General features: G+C 41.7%; 1 protein-coding gene across 1 annotated transcript in view; it reads right to left on the reverse strand.

Moving 5' to 3' along the window:
• Positions 1-13,740, reverse strand: part of VAT1L (vesicle amine transport 1 like) — a 64,089-nt gene extending 50,349 nt beyond the window's left edge. Inside the window, exons 1-3 of the mRNA XM_030025982.2 lie at positions 13,294-13,740; positions 6,577-6,706; positions 2,311-2,526 (exon numbers count right to left, since the gene is read on the reverse strand). Of these exons, the coding sequence (XP_029881842.1) occupies positions 2,311-2,526; positions 6,577-6,706; positions 13,294-13,523 (576 nt within the window). The 5' untranslated portion in view covers positions 13,524-13,740. The remainder of the gene's footprint in view (positions 1-2,310; positions 2,527-6,576; positions 6,707-13,293) is intronic.
• Between the last annotated feature and the right edge of the window lie 7,172 nt (positions 13,741-20,912).

Here is a 20,912-nt window from a genome sequence, read left to right on the forward strand (position 1 = left end):
CAGGTTTCCCACTTGCTGAAAGTGGGAATGGGCCTTCTATCTATTAAAGCAACAGCACAAAAAAATACCTCTTCCCATAGCAATTTCAGTGCCAGTTTTCTGGTTTATTAACAAAGAACTTTGTGAGAATGACTTGTTCGATTGAGGCTGTTAAAAGTTTTCAAAGGACTAACAGACAGATTATTAGAGCAGCTTAAAGAGTAATGCAGACCCCTCTGAAATTTTTATGTCTAGTTAGCAGAAAAGAAAAAATTCCATGCATGTTCAGAGTGATATTTTACCTGTAAGACCTACCAAGCAATGGGAAGTCTTTCCTTTCCAATTCTAGCTATACATGCTCTTCCCTTACAAGGAACAACAGGCTGCGCGAGGCACTCTCCCCTGTGACACAGCGATCAGCATCCTGTCTTGCAGGCCACCCAGCCCTGTCTCCCTCTTACGTACAGTCCCTCCTGGATCACACACAGACCTTTGTCAGTCGTGGGCCAACTTGGCTGTTCTTCCCACATCTCTGGTCTTTCCCTTGGAAACTCTGTTCTATTTAACTACTTAGCAGGTGGCGGATCTGTTTTCTCCTTGCTCTCCTGGCAGCGAACAAGAACCCATCCTTCCTTTAGCTTCTCTCAGAGAAGGTCCACAAGCAGCCACAGCAGAGGACCAGTCAAAAGCAGCAAATTGAGCGTCTGCGCTAAGAGAAAGCCAGCAGCTCCTTGCAGGAACAGCCCAGCACAGAGGCTGGGCACTAGTGAAGAAGACTATGTGAGAGTTGGTAGAGCATTAACAGTACTTTAGAAAGGAATAACAGAGGCGAGTGAGGTTAGAAAGAGGAAGAGAGAAAGAAAGAAAGAAAGAAATTTAGCAAGTACACTTTATCTTAATAAGGAGAAGGAGTTCATTTTCTCTAGATACATGCATATGCACAGGGATTGCTTCTGGGCGTTTTGCTAATTCTGTATAGTTAGCTTGGGTCTGTATAGCGTCAGCTGGGCAAATGGCCTTAGAGCTAAAGCTGAGCCTTCAATTCCTGCAGAATATGCTGTCCCCCTGAATGTGTGGCCTCATGTTGCTTTAACAGTCCTGAATTCCACATGAAAAGATTTAATATTAAAAGAACAATAAAATCAGCCATAACACTCTAGGTTGCACTGTGCCAAAGCATAATACGATTATAAATTCCGTTCGTTTACAGAAGTATTCCAAGAGGACCATTTACTGCAAGTAGGATTATCGTTACCTAAAAATACTTTGTAAAGGGAACTCATGAATTTATTCCTTTGATTACAGCCTTCTTTTATATGAGAACCTGAAAGAAGGTCTAAGGGCAAAGAATTAGGGATAAGGTGTTTGGGGCTGCCCACCAGACCTCAGTAGACAACAGAATATTAATTTAGCATAAATAAGGCATAACAGGAAAACAGAAGAGGTACTCCAATTTGAAAGGCTGAGCTCTGCTAATGTTCTTAGGTTGTGAAGCCTGTCTTATGGAAAAGGACTGCATAATTTCAAAAGCAAACAAACTCCCCTGTCAGTATCTTAATATTTTTGCACAAGCGTAAATATTTTCCAAAGGAGAGAGATTTTCCTATAAGATAGCTCAAGGAACTGGTAACACAAAATGCTGTTTTTTCATTTCATTGTGTGGCCTGGTATTCCACTGAATTCATCCTACTGTGGCTTTGCCTATGCCACACACCACCTCCTTATTAATGATCCAAACTACAACATGCAACAGCCACCACTGACTCAAATTCAGCATTTGTGTATTTTCCTCAGAGTTGGCATGATAATGCTTTTCATTGCTTTCAATCCCTCTAAGACAAAGGGGGAAGGAGAAAAAGAAGTCTTTCACAGAGAAAGCATCACACACACTCGCACACCGTATTTGCAGTATTCCAAGAGGGCCATTTACTGCAAGGAGGATTATGGTTACCTACAAATACCTTGTGCGGGGAGTCAACTTATTTATTCCTTTTGTTACAGCCTTCTTTTACATAGAAAAAGTACAAGATGCCTAAGTTCAGGAATGCAGTGTTCAGGACAACACTTGCTCCTTGATCTCTGACAACCAATTAGGGTTTTTTTGGGTAGAGTTTATTGTCAGAACATTTTTATTTCACCAAAAGCTCCTGCCAACCATTCACATCAGCCTTTTGATGGGAAAACAAGCTGCAGTTCCCCCCACTGCAATCCCTCACGTAGGGAAGTCTGATATCGAATCAAACTGCAGGGTCTGGCTCATTTCAGAGATCGACATGCATCAGACTGCTTCAGTTACTCGGTGACAGGAAAGTAAGAAAAGTTCCAACTTACCACCCCACCTCCTGCCGAGTGAACCAGCACAGACATGCCTTCTCTTAGGTTAGCAACTTCAAAGAGCATCATGTAGGCAGTTACAAAGTTCATGGGAAACGCAGCAGCTTCAGAAAAACTCATGTCATCTGGAATCTTGTAGACAAATTCTACTGGGGTACATACTACTTCAGCCCATGCATTGTAGTTTACAAAAGCCATGACTCTGTCTCCAATCTACAAACAAGGAAGAAAACAATGTTGAGGATATGGCTGCAGTTGAGACTGTAGAGAGCAACTGGCAAGATCCGCAACTCTCCTGTTCAAGCTGTGGGTCACTGACTGTGAAGATAACGGTGCTCACATCTTTGGCAAGATAGCAGTTACACTTCTCAGCTTTGGCCTTTTGCCATTTTTTTAAATTGTATTCATTTTAAAAGTTGAATTTAACAAAAATATCCAAACAAAGTTAAAGCCACCTATTCTTTTTTGCTACGCTGCTTCTCTGACAGAACAGTCTTCCATCATCACTAATACAGATCATCCTTTGCTAGCAGAGCTCCTAAATAACAAATGGGGCTGTAAACAATGAAAACAGCATTCTTACTAATAACCAGGAAATTTGCTTACAGAAAAAAAAAAAAGGAAAAAACATTCTAATGATATTGGTGAGATGCGTGGAATAAACAAGATTACATCCAAGATAATTTTCACTTTGCTTTCTCAGTCTTCACACTAATTCACAGCTACTTTTCCTCTCTGTGGATTGAGAAGGGGAGGCCTTGTACTCTGACAGAGAGAGCACATGAAACGGTTTGGATACGACTCATTTAGAAGATAACACCATCTGTATCCACTCTCCATTTTTAATGTCTTAATAACTGATCCTAGCAATAAATTTCCATGATTGTAATTTCTACAGCCATGTATCAGAGCAGAATTTGACCCTGCAACTTCAAATGAGGCACCTTAAACATCAAAAACATACCTCTGGATTCTGAGGCACTACTAAGCCTACAAAGTGAATTTGACAGGATTTAAAGGAGCAATTAAATATTCTCTTTGAACGCAATGTTCCTCTACTCAATTTGTTTGGAAGATACATAGTAGTGAAAGGGTAGTTCACTATGGAGAAAAATATTTTATTATTAACTATTTTATTATTAGTATTAGATACAGTTGGTTGCTCCTAGGAACCTTTCAGAGGTTGAGGCCCATCAAATTCATGTGTTTGTATGATGGCCTTCATTGCAGCTTCAGGTTTTTAAAATGGAGATAGTGACTCCCCACAGATGGACAAGAAAAATAACAAGGCAACTGGAGCTCTGAGGCTCCTGCAGGGGTACAACCAGACTTGGAAAGCAACACTCACGTAAAAGTAGAAATTGGTCTGCAGGGGCTACTAGGGAGAGCCACAGTAAGCAAAAGTTTGGCCAGTGTATATTAAAACCTTCAAAGGCACAACTCTTACAAACTCTCGATAATGGCTTGTCACCAGCAGCGCCTATGCATCTTTTACCTTGCCCTAGACCTCTTTGCCTTTCTATAATACACCAACAAAAATAGCATCCTTAACCATGAAAGGAGCTCTTCAATGGAGCCACAGTATAAGGCATTAATAGCATCAAACTTCAGGACTTCATGTTTTAACTAAAACTAACAGCAGCTGTCCCTCTAAAATACCTTTGCTTATCTGACTGATATTCCCTATCTTACATTCTACTAATACCCACTAATGCTTTAGAAATACTACAGGTTGTTCTTGGATAATTTCAACTATATTCCACAGCAATGGAATAAAGCACAACACTTTTACCTTCAGGCAAACATTTATAGCACAAGCACATTTTGGTCTCCCAAGTACTTGTCATCACTTTGGCTTTGGGATATTGTGGGTTTGCTAAGAGCTAAGGTGCTGCTGACAGTTCTGAAAGGTTTGTCTTTTAGAATGAGGATGCTGAAACAGAACTGTCATTCCAACCTCACCAAAATGCCTCCTCCTTTTGAAAACACATTCAAATTAACAATGCCTGCCTGGTAACCAGTCTGTGGTTCCCCTTTGCTGTCAGAGAAGCTTCTAAAACCTAAAGTCTGACAGGATTAGTGAAGATGTTAACACGTCCTATATCCTTGCAAACAAACATAAGCAATTACCAAAAAGAATGCAGAGAAGTCCCTCTTGGTGATTCTCAAGGGATTTCTTAGTAACAATAAATACCATATTTTAACACAAACACTATACAGAGCCTAGTCATCATGTCAGATTAGGCCTTAGCTCCTGAGAATCATCCCCACAACTACAGAGAGATCAGGCCTGGTGCATTTGAGCTCTGTAGAAATCAGCTTTTTCTTTTAACGGGAGAAGGAATAGGCATTACACCATTATTCCATAAAAAAGGCTTTTTTTCAATATAAAGTATGTTCTTACACATTGCTGTAAAAATGGACTGCCATTCAATGCTGTCATTTGTCATACGATAATGCAATCACAGCAAATGAAGACAATAAATCCTGGCAATATCTTGGGTGTAGTAGCTCAGGTAGTACAGACTAAGGGCCTGACTAAGACACTTCTTCCAGAGCATGAAATGCCCACGACTTTAACGTGACTTGAACTGGAAGACAGCAACAAAGGGAAAGAAGGTCAGAAGACATAGGGTGCAATCTTTGCCATTCCTGCCATTGCTATGGACAGTGGTAGCAGCATATGTCAAGGAGACAAGAAGCATCTGGCATGCTCCTATTCTGTGCAAGAAATCCATAAAGAAACTGACAGAACATTCTTGTATCTTCTTCATGGTATGTTCTCTGGTTGATGGGTTCATACCTGCGCATAGCGGTTATTCTGAGTGTCGACCCTTCTTCTAGATCACTCAAATACTACCATGGCTATGCAGATTATATGCAAAAAATGAAACACCACGGCTTGTTTCAATTTCAGGGAGTACACCAGAGCACAAACATGTTCTATAGTCAGAACAAAGATATAACTTTAAAAGAGATCCAGTATATTCAGTCAGGTGCACAGTTATTCCAACAAGAACCATATGCTGTAGCCTCATAATGCCCTTTAAAAATAGCAAGAACTTTTAAACTGAGAATGCTGATCTAGAGCAGATACTGTCTACACTCCTTTCATAGATTATTCTTCAATATGGAGCGTAACTATAAAACACAGATACTAGAGCAGAACAACTGAAGCAGTAGAGTTTTTCAAACAGCAAAGTTATTGTTCAGTTTGTCAAAAAAAAACATTGGAAGATTATGACTTGTTTCAAGGCAGAGATGGGGCAGGAAAGGGAAGGTAGAAAAATGTCCTAAGAAGGGCTCATCACTGAGACCCTACTAGAAACTAAATTGGCCATTATCTTCACTCAACTGAGAAATTTTACAGCTCTTCTAGAAGAGCAAAAATGTTACCTTGAAATAAAAACATTTTAGGTAGTTGCCTTAAGGTCAAGATACAGTAAGAATTCGGAAAATGCAATTACTTGATGACATGACTGACTCAGCAAATAACTAAGATAGGATCGACATGCATTAACTCAGATTTTAATTCAAAGTTTTTCTATATTTAGGAAATAAAGTGCAAGATTGGAGGGAACACATATGTTTCACATCAATAACAGAATAGAAGGTAGGACAGAATGCTGCTTATATGTGATAAGAGATACCAAAGACTACATAATGCCAACCAGTTATGAAAGCTTTATTATATACATTAACTATTTGTTCATTTATCGCTATTCTGTTAAGTGAAATAGATCCTTTTCCTGAGTGATCAGAATAAGTCACATACCCAGAATCAGGGTCCCAATTCTATCTGCACCTCATGAATGCACATGGCTGTAAGAAGCAATGCCTGTTGCAGATGAGGGTCTCACTAACTCAAGGTCAAAAGTTGGAATTAGAATCAGCAGCGCACGGGCTTTGACAAACAGAGCAACAATGATAGCAAACACGGCCAAGACAAGAAACTTAACTCAATTTCTTGCACTTTCTTAAAGCACATCAGTCATGCCTTCCAGTTCCTATTTAGCCAATAGGATATGCACATGGCACAAGTGACTTTTCTGGAAGGATTAGAAGGAGATGACAGTGGTGGCTTTAGAAAGTAATTCAAGAGGTCATTCTCATGCTTGGGAAGCAGCAAGGAAAAATTGACCTTTCAAATCTCAATAGGGTGGTGAAGGCTGCTGTCACTGGCAGACCAGAAGGGATTAGGGACAACATACTCAGTGAACTGGTGATTATTTAGTCTTGTTCTGAAAATAAAGGAAGTATTACCTCAAATCCTTTCACGCTATCTCCAAGAGCTTCTACAATTCCAGAGCATTCAAACCCAGGGACAAGTGGCGTCTTAGGAGGGTTGTCGATATTCCCCTGTCGCACCATCAAATCAATAAAGTTCAAACCACTGTAAAACACAGGTAAAAAATAACATCAAGACTGTTACCATAGATCAGAGCAGAAGAGGAAAACTTGACCTGAGTGATGGGAAAGCCAGAAAACTTCAGGGCAGCATTAAAAAGCTGGGCTCCACAGAGTAAGAGGGACCCAGCAGACATTCTCATCCTTCATGCGTGGCACGGACTGACTTCACACTGTGCTTGCTGTACAGGCCTTAGGCAGAAGAGTACACATGCAAGGCAACCACATCTGTCATTAGCCCCAAAGCTTACAAGACTGTTTGGGAGTCACACAGAGAAATTCACTAAGGGCATTTAAAAATTCAATACAGTGAAACATTAAGATTTCTATGAATGCATTACTAGCTGACAAGTAAACCCAGTTCAATTTAAGAAGAAACCCCCAAACCTCACACACTACAGAAGTTCTGGTCCAAGAGCAACCTGATGTAACTGTCCTAACCTCTGATGTGACTCCAGGAAAGAATCTTGTGTTCGTCCCAGGCAGGAGTCCAAACTTTGACACGAACTTATTAAGTTATCAGATAGGCTGTTGTTTTAAAACTGTTCCTCCTGGATCACTTTTGTACAGTTTTGCAAAGGTTATTTGGGTCTTTGGAGCCTGCAGGGTTGCCGCTCAGAAAAAATATACGTGTTGCCCTGTAGTCTCAGTTTTGCAAAAGTCTTGAAGCATCTTTGCTTTGTCTTTTATATGCTATCCAATTTTATTAAGTAAAATTCTGTGGGTTTCTAGGCAGCCACAAAAAAACCAAGCAAAAACGGTACCGTTTATCTACTATGTGCATATACTGATTACTGGCACAAATGCCATACATAGTTAAAATGTCTAAAACTCATAACTAGCTACAATATGCTTCAGCATTAATCCATTGTTCCAAAACACAGCCCTGTATTTATTGTTAGCCAAAATTACTGCATACTAACTCCCCCGACTCTAGAAAGCTACGCACAGTGAGTCGTACTCACACATATGATACCAGAAGCTGCTTGCATACATAAAATTACTGATGTGCACAAGTATTTATAAGATAGAGCTTTAGTCAGATACTAGTCAAGACACAAACAGACTGAACAGACCCAAAAAACAAAAAGACAGATTAGACACAGAGCATAAGCACAAAGACAAGACAGTATTCATGAGATGTAGGTCAGTGGCGGGGGGGGCGGATTTCACCAAATGTAAATATTTGTAATTGTGGTGGAGGGTTTAAGAGCAACCCAAACCCACAACTTTTAGCTCTGTAAAAGCAAGATTACAAATTATTTTTGAAAAACATGGCTTTTGACAGTCTAGTTTGACAAACTCAGGAGAAAAATTAAAAATAAAAAGAACAAACCAAAAAAACCCTCAACATGCTCATAGACAAAGCTCATAACATTAAGCATATGGAAGGTTAGGAGGGGTTTGGCACAATTAAGTTGGGAGCTTTGAAATGATTTTGGAAAGGCCACTTCTTATCCAGTGGCTAAGACCACCTCCTATATCACCACTGTAATGTTGATAATGAAAGAGAAATTCCAAATAACATAATGCCCACAAGGCAGTCATCATTTGGCAGGAGAGAAAAAAAAAAAAAGAAAAAAAGAAAAAACCCAACAAAAAAACCCCACCAAACCAAAACACCACAAACCCAAAAACCCCACAACACACATGGTGGCAACCATTGTCTGTGTACATTAACTTCAGTGATGATCTTTTGAATACATCTTTCCACACTGTGAGCATTTTACAGAATGTTAACTTTTTCTACATTCCTGCAAGAAAGGGCAGCTGGAGGTAGAACTGTGATGCAGGAACCTGCGTAGGAATATGCACCATGACATCATAACAACTAGGCAACAAGCAGACAGATGGATATGGCAAAGACCATAGTTATTTGATAATGACATATGATTACAAATACATTATTGCAGCTCTTTCTAGTAATACTAATTCTTACGAAGTAACTTGACAGACAATTTTTGAAAGGGCACATATTCAGTTTTGCATCTAACTACATAATACTAGCAATTCAGTTCTGTTCTAGTTCCATTCCTCTTTCGTCTGTCTTCATCCTCAATAAAAGGCAGCAATATTAAATAAAATAGAGAGTTCATCTCTATTACAATGAACTTACAAGACAATACTAGAACAGGTCCATAATACCTAAGTCACATGTTTTTATGATTTTAATTACTAGCTGGAATATAGTGTTGATCCGCATTTCTAATCATTTCTAGTCACTTTCCAGAGAGTTTCTTCTTCATTCGCTCCATCTTTGATCTCCTATATGCCTACATGTTGTCACATCCCTGTTACTCTCATACAAGCATTTGTTCCCATTCTTCTCCACTTTCAAATAAGGACAGAAATAAGTTCTTTTATTTTACCTGCCAAATTTGAACAATTATGTTGTGTGGTAAAACCAGCAATTTTTTTTTTTCCTTTTGAATAACCTAGAGGGCCCAAAGATGAATGGCTAGTTCAGTAACTACCTCCAAGACACCCAACCTTATCAAGTGCTTCATTGAGATTCAACCTACAGCAGACACAAGAAAAGGGAAGTTTGGCTGCACAGAACATAACAAGAAAATATGTCTCATGAAGAGTGGTGGTTTTAGAGAATAAGCACAATTCATTTTTTGTATCAGTACAAACCAGCACAGCCTGTTCTGGTGTGTAGCCAGAGAAAGTGACTCCTGAACTTTAAGGGCAAATGCAGAAGGAGAAGTATAAATGCAAAGTGATCCAGTGATAAAAAGTGCAGAATTTCTTGCAGTCATGTGTTTTTAATCCTAAATCAAAAGCTGAATGCAAATGAAGATAGGGAAGGATATGAATTACCAAGATCAACACACTGACATAGGGGTTCTGCAGGAACCTTTCCGGGAAATAGCAGGGATATTGGCGTGAACTGCATAAACTGAATTACCTGTGCATCTCTGGAGACTGAGTTTATCAAACATGTAAGTATCTTTGAATCTGACTTTCCAAGTCTGCAATTCTCTGCCTTAACCCCAGTTTTGAGGATCTCGAATATTATTTTCTATACTTGTGGTTTAGCTTTGCCACATTTTTATGTGTGGAAAGTCCAGCAGACAGAAAGCTGTATTCTAGACTTCTTTCACCATCAGACTAGCAACTTGGTTCTCCTTGCTCTGCCCCATCCGCTCAAGGATGCCTGATACCTTCCACTGCAAAACACCAAATCATGCAGACCATCCTTCACTTTGGTTTAGAGAGGTGCTGCTTTTGATCTGTCCTTCTTACTTCACTGTAAGACTCCACTGAAATTATTTACTGAAGTTAATGAAATACAAGAGAGAAAATAAGAGGACCACAGAGTTTTATATTCTTAAAGTCCTTTCTCTCACCCCTGGACAGCAAATTGCCTGACAATCTTTTAAAAAAAAAAGTGGAAAGGTTTAAAATTATCAGATCTTATGCTTTTTTATCCAGAAACACCCACAGTACATGAACAAGACTTCCTTTAAGAACAAAATTGATGCACTGTCTGCTACTCTGCTATACTTAGGATTTCTTTTATTTGCTACCAGCTCTTTTAAAGTGCTGTTATCTCACAGTCACAGAGGCAGAAGGGTCACTTCTGCCTCGTTCCTCATGACACACATGTATAGCAGCACAAGGCAGAAATAATTAGAACAGAGAAAAGAAAAATAAAGGGAGACAATTACAGGACACCATTCCTTATTCACACAACCTATCTCAACTACTGCCTCAGTTTGTTCTAGCTACTTGTCTAATCTTTTAAACAATATGTATACTAGTGTTCTGCAGACTGCAAATTACAGTACCAACAAATACAGCGACTTCAACTGCTCTGTCATTATCAATCAAAAATAATTTCAGGAAATATGCAGAAGCTGTGACTCAGCTTGGACATCGATGGCTGTTCCATTTCTTAGTCACTGAATGAGGCTAACACATGACTCATCTCAGCTGACACATTTTCAATTGGATCATTGATATTCCAGACCTTCAAAAGAATTATTCATCTGGCTTAGTGCTAATAGCAACATATCCTCCATCTCCTCCATTTATAGTACCATACTACAAAACGTATACATATGATTTAACTGGTGTATACATATGATTCAACTGGTTTCATCCCCTAGTGAATGCAGAGACCACATAGAACTTGCACTTTTTACTGATATATACTATTTATCATGCATGCACACATTCTTCTTAAAACAAAGATTATTTTTCTCCACAAGTTGATGGAGAAAAAATAATCATCATCTATAATGATGGTCAACTGCAAAACCGATTCAACTAAAAACATTCTTCTGTCATCAATATGTCTTACTGGAGCAGCCCATCTTTGGCATTTTCAGCACCGCATGCATTAACGTGTGCATTCTACACTGGCCAAAGCCAACAAACATTTTTCTCACTCAGTCTCCCAGACCAGACCGCAAGTCCATCATCATCCTGATCAATCTTCTGTATTTACAGACTCAGGTCAAGAAGATCAGCAAATTGATTTTGCCTTGTTTGGAAGCACACTTTGGTGACCTGATCACATTTCAGCCCTATGGCCATTTCCAGCCAGGAATGACAAGCAGACACTATACAGCCTACAGGCTCCTCTGGCATGAAGGGAAGCTTCCAAAACACACATGGTATTGTGCAACCTGGCAGTAACTATGAAGCAGTTGAGTGGGTCTCCGGATGTCAAAGAGCAAGCATGCAAATCACACAGCTCACTACTGATAATGCAACCCTGGAAAGCAACTGTAGTAGTAGCAGAGCTGACAATTTCTATTTTACAGCCAAGCGTTCTTTTGCAGGTAACTTCCTATCTGTGATACACTCATATCTACTGCTTTGATGAAAGTGGAATTCATACAGGTACTGGAGAATGCTGTAAACCCCTTGGGCATTTAAAGGAATATGTCAATGAGCTCAGAACAATTTTTTTGCATGTTAACTTTTGTTAACTCAACAGCTGAAGAAAAGTCACTTGGAAAACGACACAGTCCATCCTCAAATGTAATTACAGCCCTGCTTCATAGCAAAATGAGCTACCCAGCAACTACTATGCTACCATTATTTCTTATATTCACCTAGCATGGAATTTCTTGCATTTCCCATTGTGCCTAGTAAAGAAAAAAATAAACAAATGAGAATGCAATAAAATCTCAGCCCTTCATTTATTAGTCATGATTCAGATTGATGGATATCACCCTTTTTCATGGGCAACACCTTGGGGGGGGGGGGGGAATACTCGCATAGGTCACAAACCTTATGATCCCCCTTAAGTTCAGGATGGAAAGCCCCAGTGTCCAAACAGGCCAAGACATTCAGCTACATTAACCTACCGGGGCATTCCAAGATTTGAGGCACATCCACCGCATACATGGTTCAAAACAAGCTCACTGACCCATACCAGTATCATTTTTAATGCAAGTTACTTCTAAAATAAACAACTTGGCCTTCACCTTGGAATTTATCTTCCAGAAGCACCATGTTTTCACATAGCAGAAGAGGACAACAAAAGATAAATCCCTGCCTAGGCAAAATTCATTTGGTCTTTGGTACATATCAGGTTGTGTAGGAAGGTCCTAACATTGCTTCTGCCACTTACAAAAACAATCCTATTTTCATGAAGGAACATGTGCACTGAGAACCGGCTATCTAGGAAGAACAGTCTGCTCCAATTGTCTGGAAGGAAAAAAATATTAGTCTTCTAGGAAAGCTCGTTTCAGGATGCTACCAGATCACTAGCCACTTGTCAGCTGGGCACAGGAATTAAACGCTGGTAAGTTATCCTCAGCTCCAGCTACACTCTCACACCAGCTCCGAGGAAAAATTACGATGACTGAAGCAAGTGATTCCCAGGAGAAAAATAACAGCTAGTATCAGAAGGGAGAGGGACTGGTGCTGAGCAACACACGCAAGCTGGCATCCACATTTCCCAGAGAGAAAACAACAAAACCCTGAACACAGTTGGCCAGTTCCCGCCCCCCCCCCCCCCCCCCCCCATTTCTCCCTGCTGGTACCGTGAATATCAACGACGATTTTTTTTTTTTTTTTTTTTTTTTTTCCCCCCCTTCATAGCTGCTGCTGACAGCACACGAACCCCCGTCTCCGCTCCACGCCCGCCCGGTACCGAGTGACTCGGAGCCGAGCCCCGACCCCGCGGTGGGTTTCCCGGGTGCTGCCGCGGGGAACGGCCGGCGGCGGCGGGGCAGGAAGCTGCAGAGGCAGCTCGGAGAGGGGCTCCCCACCGGGCCGGGGGGGAAGCCACAAGTGAGGGAAGTTAGTACAACAACCGCCCGCCCCGGGCGGCGGGAGGGGAGGCTGCGGGGCTCGCACCCGCACCCCGGCCCGCCGGGAGCCTCCGCCCGCCGTCCCGTCCCCCCCCCCCCCGGCCCCCTCCGAGGCCAGGGCAGAGCCCCGCCGCAGGGCAGAGCCGCCAACGCGGGGAGAGGCGAGGGGCCCGACGCGGGCGGGCGGGCGTGGGGCAGCCCCCCCCCCCCCCCCGGCCGCCCGAGGGGGACCCGCACCCCGCCCGCCCCCCCTCAACCGCCGCCGGAGGGAAGGAGAGGGCGAGAGGCGATACTGGACCAGGCTTTGACGCGGATCTTCAGCTCCCCCTCCTGCGGCTCCGGCATGGCTTTCTTGGACACGCGGAGCTTGTTGAGCCCCCCGAAGGCGGACAGCACCACGGCTCTCATCTCCTTCGTGTCCCCAGCCCGCAGGCTGCCGGCGGCGCTGCCCTCGGCGGCTTCCTTGCCGCCCTCCTTCTCGATCATCTGCTCCGTCTCCTCCGCTCGCTGCGCTCCCTCCTTGGCCATGGCGGGGCTGCGGCGGCGCGGCTCCCGCCGGCTGCTCCTGTGCGAGGCGCGGTGCCGCCGTGTGGAATGGCCGCGGGAGAGGCGCGGCGCGGAGCGGCACGGCGGTCGGTCGGTCGGGCGGTCCGCCCGCCCGCCCGCCGCAATGCACCGACTAGCTGCGCAGCGCCATCCGCCGCCCCGGCGCGGCGGGAGGCGGCCCAGCGGCGCCCCTCGCCGGTCCCCTGCTCTTGCGCGGCCGCCGGAGCGGGACGAGGGCGCCGGTGGCGTCGTGAGGGGAGCGCCCGGGGCCGCCGCCGTGCCGAAAATCGCACCTGGAGGCCGGGCGGGGCCGGCGCTCCCCTGAGGCGGCCTCGGGCGGGCCCCGCGCTCCCTCCTGCGTGAGGGGCTGCGGAGGCTGGGGGCGGCCTGGCTCCTCTCCTCACGGGCTGGGCCCGCCAACCGGAGCGAAGGGCCTTGAAGCCGCAGGTAGGAGCCTGCGGCCACGGCCCCACCTCTCGCTCTCGTCCCCACCGAGCAGGGGTCCGGTGCTGGAGGTGCTTCCACACCCCTGCGAGGCAAAGCCGAAAAATCTCCCCCTCATACTTTCATCTTAGGCCTGGGCACAGCCCAAAGCCCCCGAGGAACTTGGTGCACGAGCTGGGGCCGCGTGGTAGGGCGTCTAATCAGACTGACCTCCCTCCACACCTAATGGCATCATGGCTTAAATCTCCACTTCAGGTGCCCAGGTCTCGATCATCGCTGGGAAACCAGGTGTGCAAAGTCGTTCCTTACCCATTCTCCGTCCTGAAGCTGTTCGGGGCCAACGAAGCGAACACTCTTAGCATCAGGAAGATCACTCAGGCAGGCAGCTGCCTCACGACTGACAGACGCACTTGCAAGCAAGAGACCCAAGCTTGAGACCCTGCTGTAGTGCACATTTAAGCCTTTATACAACAGGTCTCTTCCCAGTGATCGATGCCGGTGTTTGCTGGTTTCTGCAGGGAGCTTAATGCCTTAGTGCGAGGCCAGGGTGTGCTCCAAGACATCTACCAGCTGGAGCTTCCTGGGACTGGCCTGGTTTGGGGGCCCTAACCAGGCTCAGGCATCAGCCACTTAGCTCTGTGTTAATGAGGGTGGGTGCCTGCAGCCTCATCTATGACAGTTGAACGTGGATTTTGGGGGATTGCTAACTGTGGTTCTATGGGTGTCTAAATTTTGTCTGTTGAGTTCAGTATTAGATGCCTGCACCAGTTTGTTGATGGCCCCTTGGCCTGAATAAACCCACTTCTTACATGCCTAAAATTATGCATGTATTTATGGAGTCAAAATTCATTGCAGCGTGCTGTGTGTATAGCGAGCGTTCCTGCAGACCTCTTTGTGGACACAGTTCTTCCATCGACGCCCTGCAGCAACTGAATTCTTAAGAAGTTTCAGGACCTTTCTGACCCATGGTAGGGATTATCACCACCATCTCTTTGGGCTGTAGATTTGTTGCAGTCTTGAGTTCATCAATATTCCTTAATTTCACAATACGCATTGATTTTATCTTGGATTATGTATTTAGTGTATTGTATTTAGAGGAAGCAAAAAAACTTGGAAACGTCTTAGCTATAATGAGTAAGGGGGTAAAACATTTTTGTTCACATTAATGAATGAGGTGAGATATAGACAGAGGTTTTGTATTTCTTTGTACTTAATATGTAACACTTTGGGTTTTTTTCTGCCTAGTCTGTAAAAAGTTTGCAGACAAAATATTTTTTAAAGCCCGTTTCTTAGAATTTGTCATCTAAGCCTGTCAAAAATGAAGCAGTAAACAAATACATGTTAGGAGCAAAGGAGGAGTACTAGCCACAGGGAAGCTTCACTGGCTTCATTATCTCAAGAAGTTAAAACTGATTTTATCAAAAGTGAAGCCTGATGCCTCAAACACCTCTTACGTTGTCCTTAAGATATGTTTTGGACAAAGATTCAAAACCAGCTCATTAACACCATCAAGAATTTTCTGTGTTACGTATTAAAGTGATGCCATCCGCTTCATTCTAAGTAACAGCTTGTGGAGGGATCTAACCGTTTTAAAGGTCAGGAACCTTTTTTAGCCCCTTGCTGCCCTGGTAATACCGTGAATATTCCCTTCCCTGTTCCCTATACTTGGCTAATTCAGTGCTGTAATAGGGAATACAAAGTTCTGTCACTTTAGATCTGGCCATTTGAATGCATGACCAGGCGGGCAGCAGCTGAATAAAGAATAACATGCATTTGACTCCAAATGATTCACTCAGCTGGCATCTTATTACAGTTATAACTCAAATGCACGGTAAAGTGGAGAATGACTGGGGAAAGTAAAGCAGATAGCATATGTCAACTAAGTGACATCCAGAATAATGAAGAGGCTCTGGGGCAGCTCACTCGCATCACTCCAGTAGTCTGAAACATCCAAAGAAGTTCATCTGGACCTTTAAACTGCATTTGTTTTGCATTGGTTTGTTTTGCAGTCCTGTTTTATGATGATGACTTGGGAGTTTTCTGATTGACCCTATTCATAATGATTTAAAGCTATCTCTATTCTTCCTTGGTCCTGAACCAAAAGTAATGTATCCTAAGTGATTTAACCATGTACTGTTTGCAAGTCAAAATGATTGAAGGATGGCCGTTTTGTAGAAACATAATGTCTTGCTTATGGTAGAACCAGTAATTGCACACTTCAGTTGTGGCAATGGAGGTAACATGTATCAGGTATTTTTGCATAATCCTGATTCCATTGGTTTGATTTAATTCATAACCACTTCTTTAAGAATATGAGATGATGCAGTACAGAAGCTTACACTAAGATGTAAAAGCAGGATTTATACTTACAGTTGACTGTAAATTTAACTACTCTAGACATAGGCTTGGGGTGGCCATTTATATCACCTAAGACTTCAAGAAAAACATTCTAATGGTGGCTTTCCATTGTCTTCAGTGGCTGGTGGATTAGACCTGTAAAAGTGAAAACATAGGACTCGATTTGATGGGTGTAGTCAAGTAGTAACAATATTAATGAACATACTGTGAGATCCTGAACAAAAAGTAATTAAGAGTTCTTCCGTCACCATCTTTATCTGCTGGTCAAGTTGGTGATATCTATGCTTTGCAACAGTGATTTTTAAAAATGCTATATAGAAAAGAAGGGAAACGGAACAGTGTACTTGTGGATAAATGCTGGCAGTTACAGTCAACATCTCTTCCTGATTCAGATCCCTTATTTTCAGAACATAATCATTTGTTCAGTGGAAGAACCCATGTATGACTATATCTGGGACAAAACAGCCTTCTTCACAGATACTGTTTTGAGGACTCATGCCTGAATTTCATAGAAGGGAGCAGCCATTCAGGATAAATCTAATTGTAGTATCACCATACTTTTGGAGTAAGATAGCTGAAGAAATCGAAGTTGTTACTGGAAAAAGAAACCACATGGAACGTCAATCAAAAACTAAAGTAGACAAGTTAAATGCAAGGTTTGATTCTGTGTAGAGATAAAAAAAACAAACTAAACCAAACCAAATAACCCTTGGACCTTTCTGGAAAAGAACTATATTAGATCCCTGTTATGTGCTTCGTATAAGGGTTTTTTGGAAGAAGAACAATGAGGTTTGTGTTCAAGAAGGACTTGATGTCATTGTATCTGTTTCCCTTCTTAGCAGGACCAACATTTAAGACTGAGTAACAGCTAATCACATTGCTCAAAGGAAGTAACACATAAGTGGCAAAACCAAACCCTCAGTTAGAATGGATAATACTGCATTTTTTATCTCAGTAATTTTCTCTGTGGCATAAATCACATTTTGTCTTAGAGATTAAAGTATTAAAAATATTTTTAAGCAAAATGATGTATTTTTCTAATACTTATAAATTACATTAGTAAAATCATATTGATATATGTTCTGGCTGCTTTAATGCATAAACAGGGCAGCTTTTAATACGCTGAGTTCCAAAACACTGTTTTCTTTACAGTCTGCTGTTACAAAATTCTGTTTAGTGCAGGGACAGAAAACAAATCCTCAGGACTCTCTTAACTTTTCAATCTTATTCAACATTTTCCCCTTACAGCTTTGTGTGCTATAAAACATCCATATTGCTTGACAGTTGATGCACCTTATGTATTATGTTGTGAGAGCATGTTCAGAATACCTATTTCAGTGGTTGTTATAACCTATAGTCCACATCATCTCTTATCAATAGGAAAATGGTTTTAGTGACTTTTCCCCCCTGTATCCGTGCGTAGAATGTATTAACAAAGAAGGACATTTCCAAAGGAATCTCTTAAGAGTATAGTAGGCTAGATTTATTTGTTTGGGCTTTTTAAAAACAAAGGAGACCTCTATTTTCTAAGGTTAATTCACATTGAGATAATTTATTTTATCTTAGCCAGGGGCTTTCTCTTACTGGTGGAGTAATGTAAGAATCATAGAAGCAATGAAGCAATTCTCTGTTTATAGGCACTGAGAAGAACTGTACATTTCCCTTCAGTAGATAGAACCAGTTTAAAACTCCTTAGAAACATCAGGAGTAATGAAAATGTGTTGTGTTTTAAATTAAAGAGGAAAAGAAATCAAAGCATTCACACAGTATTTGGCAAGGCCGATATATGCCAATAGGACTTATCCTGTTGACTGACCAGTTATTGTGTTCATTCATTACTTTACTATTCATCTTGTACAGAAATTGTGCTCAGACAATTCAGTGATGGGTACAATAGAAATTAAGTAAATGGATAACATTATTGATGATCAAGAAATAATACAATTTAAAAAAATTTAAATGGATTGTGAAATCTTTACTTCATGGTGATGATAGTCGTCAATAAACACGGACAGACCAAAATAAGCCCTTTTAACAAAGCTTCATTTATATATTTATTTTTAGAGCCATACTATCCATTTGCTTGGCTAACTGAATACATGGTATAATGAAAAAAATACTGTTCAGTATCTTCGTCTGCTGTCTGTACATTCTAACACTTCCATTGTGTTTTTTGAAAGCTCCAAGTATTTTTTTACACCGAAAAAAAATACTATTATATTATTTTTGATAGTAAAATTGAAGCTGTATGTTTCCTTTTTGGACTCAACTTTGAGAAATGAAGAAAAAAAGTCAGAAAATAATTACAGAGATGGAGAGTAAAACACAAAGAGCAAAGTTACAGGAGGTGAGTACATTAGTACTGTCATTGCTTAAAAGCATCACTCAAGACAAGCAGACTGGCTATACTGTCCCAACTCCATCATTTCAACTCTTTATTACTTGTTTCCCTCTTTGTAAAACTTAAGGTGAATCATTTTTACCTCATATGAATAATAACTAGTAATACACACTTACAGGTCACTTGTAGTATGGTGCAAGCGCTAAGTACCCTTAGACTTTTTTAGGATATTACAATGCCATCCCTGAATTCCAACAGGTTCAAGACATTATTCATACCTTGTTTTTTAAGGTAATTAATAGCAAAAATCAAAAATTATTGCACATGTTAAATCTCCTGTTAAAAGTACTGTGGTCAGTAACTGGATTGTTATATATCTGGGGATGCACTCGTTGCTTTATATAGTTACTCATTCTGTGTGACTCCAGGCACTGAGAAAGAGTAATCCCGCTTGGCATTTTGACTCAATTTGGTCTCAGTAATTATGGATCAGAGTAACTTGTTAGAAGCTTGTGAAAAAATGTCTCTGAACTTTACAACAGAGCTGAAGTGTACAGAAGAATGAGAATTCAATGAATACTGAGAATAAGTTTGAAAAGCATATCCTGTTGTTATACTGGATATATATCCAGTTGTTATCCACTCTTACAATACAGTGCCCAATATCATCAGGAACATCTGTCTGTGGGTGTCATCTTCCAGACTGATTACATCTAATAATGCATTGTATTTTTGGTCAAAGTTACCCTGACAAATTACCAAGATATTTTACCTTTCTGTGGCTCTTGGTTTTTTTCTTGTTAAGTATTTATATGTGTAATACAGGTAGCTCCTAAATCTATTCAAGGAAACGAAAGTGAGCTTTTAGGTTTACTATGCTGAGCTCTGTTTTGCATATTGCTGAAGTTGTAGTCCAAGAGCATGTGACAAAGGTTGCTGCTCTGGAAGCAGTGATGCTTCTAGCTTGAATTTAAACTTGAAGGCATTATACTAATTTACAGCTCTCGTGAGAGCTCTGTCACAGCACAGAATTTCTGTAGGGTTTACAATACAAAGAACTGTCCTTTTCCCTCACAAAGTCTTGATGCAGCTTTCAGTACCAGTCTGGTTGTGCCCTCTGTGATGGGCCTTTTGAAGAAAGGAACAGGATGCTCTTTAGCATAATTGTGTTTTCTATGGAGTGTTTTATCATGGTCTATTAATGGTCTCTTTTCCTCAGCTCCATAGCTAGTTACTGCTTTCTAACTCATTGATTTTAATAAACCCACTGACTGTGCTGCTGTGTTCTCTTCTACTCTCCCGAGAAAAAAAAAATACCCATAACAAAAAACATAAATGCCAGCTTATTAGGAGATTGGTTTACTCTGAGCACTCTTAAGATGCTAATGGAACTGTTCATTACAAAGCTGCTAGGTTAGATCTCACTTGGACTGGCAAAACCAGGGTTTTCCACTGAATAAAAGCATTTGAGTTTGTAGGCAAGGTTTAGAACCGGTATTCTTTTTTGCTGGGATGGAGTTAATTTTCTTCACAGCAGATCATATGATGCTGTGTTTTGGATTTGTGACCACAACAGTGCTGATAACACACCAATGTTTTAGGTATTGCTGAGCAGTGCTTACAGAGCTTCAAGGCCTCCTCTGTTTCTCACACTGGCCCAGCAGCAAGTACGCTGTGGGGGGCACAAGAAGTTGTGAGGGGACACAGCTGGGACAGCTGCCCCCAAGTGATGAAAGGGGTATCCTATACCATATGACATTGTGCTGAGCAGTAAAAGCTGGGGGAAAGAAGGAGGGAGGGGGGACATTCGGGGCTACAGCTGAGGCCCTGCTTTCCTGGAAATGGCTAAACATCTGCCTGCCTGGGAAGTAGTGAATAAAGTCCTTATTTTGCTTTGCTTGCACAGGAAGCTTTGCTTCACTTATTAATCTGTCTTTATCTCAACCCACGAGTTTTCTCAATTTTGCCCTTCCAATTCTCTCCCCCATCCCACTGCAGGTGAGAGAGCGAGCAGCTGTGTGAGGCTTATCTGCCTGTTGGAGTTAACCCACAACACAACCAAAAAGACAGCTGTCTTCTTTTGTAGTAATTTTAACAGGTAAACTGATAAATTAGGAAACAGGCCTGAAAAATCTTCCTGCTTTTTCCACCTAGAGAAGTAGTTCCTTAGTCTACAGTTAAGCATACTAGTGAAGTACTTTAGGTAAGCTTATGCTATTGATAATGGC

The sequence above is a fragment of the Aquila chrysaetos genome, chromosome 9, assembly GCF_900496995.4.
Source record: "Aquila chrysaetos chrysaetos chromosome 9, bAquChr1.4, whole genome shotgun sequence".
Taxonomy (NCBI): Eukaryota; Metazoa; Chordata; class Aves; order Accipitriformes; family Accipitridae; genus Aquila; species Aquila chrysaetos.